We start from the raw sequence: 2,596 nt of genomic DNA, 5'->3' as shown, positions 1-2,596 counted from the left end.
CTGCAGTGTAATCATGGAACATAAACGCATCGACAAACACTTTGTGTCTGCAAAACATGTGAGGAGAGCTGCAGACCAGGGACAATCCAGAAATGCTCATGAATGTCAGTTTAGAAGCTGTCAAAGTTCTCAAATAAAGCATCTTTTGAGAATGTCAATGTTTGTTGGTAAATATCTTACAAAACTAGGAAGGATTTTTGGTTTATATAATAAAAGTTATGGTTGTTTATTGATTTTAGTTTAAAAAAATCGCAACTTTTAGGAAAATGCCCCGTGAAATCAGGCATTTTAGCCGCAACAATCACAAAAAATGCCCGCTAAATCCTGGAGGGACTGATATGTGTATATTTTTTTACCTAGGTAGGTCTGCACCACGGTCATGCGGTTGGTGGTCAGGGTGCCGGTCTTGTCGGAGCAGATGGCCGTGGCGTTGCCCATCGTCTCGCACGCATCCAGATGCCGTACGAGGTTGTTGTCCTTCATCATTTTCTGAGATGGAGACATCAGGGAGTGATGGACGGGTCAGTGATGACAGACAGAGACAGAAATATGGATCAACGGAGGACTTCTGTTACTTTAAAGGTGACTTCAAAAATGTTTAAAATTTCTATTCAAGTGTTTGTATTTTGGTAAAAGCTGCAGAACTGGACTGCTGCAATGACTTGAGCTCTTTAAACCCCAAAAAACTTGATTATGTTTTTAGTTTCTCATCATAATTACGACACAGAACAAAAATCATGTCAGATAAATCAGGACTTTAGCTGAAAACATCAATTATAGCGTCACATTTGTTTAACTTTAGGAATTCAATGATGTGATTTATTTTAGTTAAAGACACTTTAGCTGTGTGTTTTTGGGTTTTACTGTCTGTAAGTTAACATTTTTGTAGCTTTGGTGCCTGCAAGTCAAAAATACTTCGGATTTCAGATGCAGTGAGACCAAAACATCTCAAGATTTCTGACTTTGTTTGGGTAATATATCCATAAAAAGGTCTGAATCGTTTGTGTGGCAGCAGTTTGAACAAACGATTCCGGCACTAGGACCACGCGGTCGCCTCGTTGTGAAGGCAGCCTCCCCGCCTCTCCTGCAGCTACATGCTGAGAGGAAGAGTCTCTGTCGCCTTTATTTAAAACAGACTTAACGCCGAGCTCACACTGTAAAAAATCCATTTAAGTTCATTAGAAAAGAGGTGAGGTAAAAATAAAACTAATGTTGCTTTTCGTTTTTTCTCGATGGATCAAATTTGCTGAAAATATTTGGTGTAAAAAAAAAAGTTCTCTGTCTCGTTTCCATTTGTTCTCCTCGTCCCGTATTACCCGACTTAAGTCCTTTGAACGGCCTTTGTCTAAGATGTATAAAAAATGAATGAACTTCCTCGTCTTTAATTTAAATTTAATTGTGGTTGTAAAAGCAGCTGGAATGCGACGCCACACTTTTCAAGAAGGCAGCAGCTAATGGAAGGATAAAAAATTAAAGGTTGTCTCATTTTTTAATGCCGGAGACAAAGAAACACCGGGAGCATTTTCGTTTTTATGAGAAAAAATGGCCGCTCTTTCAGATCTTAAACGGTATTTATAACGTGCAAACATTTTACTTAAATATGTTTTTTAAAAAAAACATCAAAGACGTGATTAACCGCCTTGTTTTTCTGTGTTTTTTAATCGGATTAGCAGTTAAGAAAGACAACAGAAACTACAGAATATATAAATATAAATAAAGTAAATTAGTAAAACTACAGAATTTATAGAATCGTTTTGTCTGGTTTTAAAGTGAAAGTAAGATATTATTTTAAAAAGCAGGGAATCTTCTTATATGACTTTCAGTCCAAAACGAATAAAAATTAGATCTTTAAACTTTAAAAGCAGTTTTTTGCTCAGAAACCTGATCTGGATTAACGCTGCACAGATGAGGAGACGCTTCAGACAGTAAGTTTCCTACCTTGACGGAATAAGCCAAAGAAATGGTGACGGCGAGCGGCAGGCCTTCGGGTACGGCCACCACCAGCACGGTGACTCCGATGATGAAGAACTTGACGAAGTACTGGATGTATATCGGCGTGCACTCCGGCAGCCACGTGCGACCTGCAACACACACAGCGGACTCCATGGTGAGGCCGGACGAAACTCAGAACAGTAAACATTAGACGTTTCGTACGCACGGACCTTTAACGACAAACGTGTTGATGACGAAGTACAGCATGAGAATGATGACGGTGATGGCCGACATCACCAAACCTGTGAGGAGAACAACAGCAGAAAGTTTTATCTTACTCAAGATGGCTGTTGCTACAAAAACAATCAAATCAAACTTTGGTTTTAAGCACAACTATGGTTATATTTCAGAGACTATAAAGCTTCACCAGTCAGACCCTCCAGGATTTCTCGATGTTGCGATCGCAACTATTAACGCAAAATCAAGCAAACCCCGCAAAATCGCAACTTTCCTGCAACTTCAACCCAATATTTATTGTTTCTGAAGTGATTCACCACCGTTTCTGCGGTCTAGTCTCTTCTTTGTGGGTTTGTGTAGCGTGGAATACAAAATAACCCCAAATAACTCAGGAAGAAGACACGTGACGTCACTTCCTGTTAACATC

General features: G+C 39.4%; 1 protein-coding gene across 6 annotated transcripts in view; it reads right to left on the bottom strand.

Annotated features, from left to right (window-relative positions):
* The window catches only part of atp2b3b (ATPase plasma membrane Ca2+ transporting 3b), a 54,217-nt gene that overhangs the window by 27,027 nt on the left and 24,594 nt on the right, over positions 1 to 2,596 (bottom strand). For all 6 annotated transcript variants that reach the window (XM_017438372.3, XM_017438371.3, XM_037976933.1 and 3 more), the window contains 3 exons: positions 2,163 to 2,234; positions 1,939 to 2,081; positions 357 to 489 (listed from right to left, as the gene is read on the bottom strand). In XM_017438372.3, coding sequence (XP_017293861.1) covers positions 357 to 489; positions 1,939 to 2,081; positions 2,163 to 2,234 — 348 coding nt within the window. The remainder of the gene's footprint in view (positions 1 to 356; positions 490 to 1,938; positions 2,082 to 2,162; positions 2,235 to 2,596) is intronic.

The sequence above is a fragment of the Kryptolebias marmoratus genome, linkage group LG8 (assembly GCF_001649575.2).
Source record: "Kryptolebias marmoratus isolate JLee-2015 linkage group LG8, ASM164957v2, whole genome shotgun sequence".
In the NCBI taxonomy this organism is placed as follows: Eukaryota; Metazoa; Chordata; class Actinopteri; order Cyprinodontiformes; family Rivulidae; genus Kryptolebias; species Kryptolebias marmoratus.
Note: the sequence above shows the minus strand (reverse complement) of the source record. Positions and strands in the feature narration are given on the sequence as shown.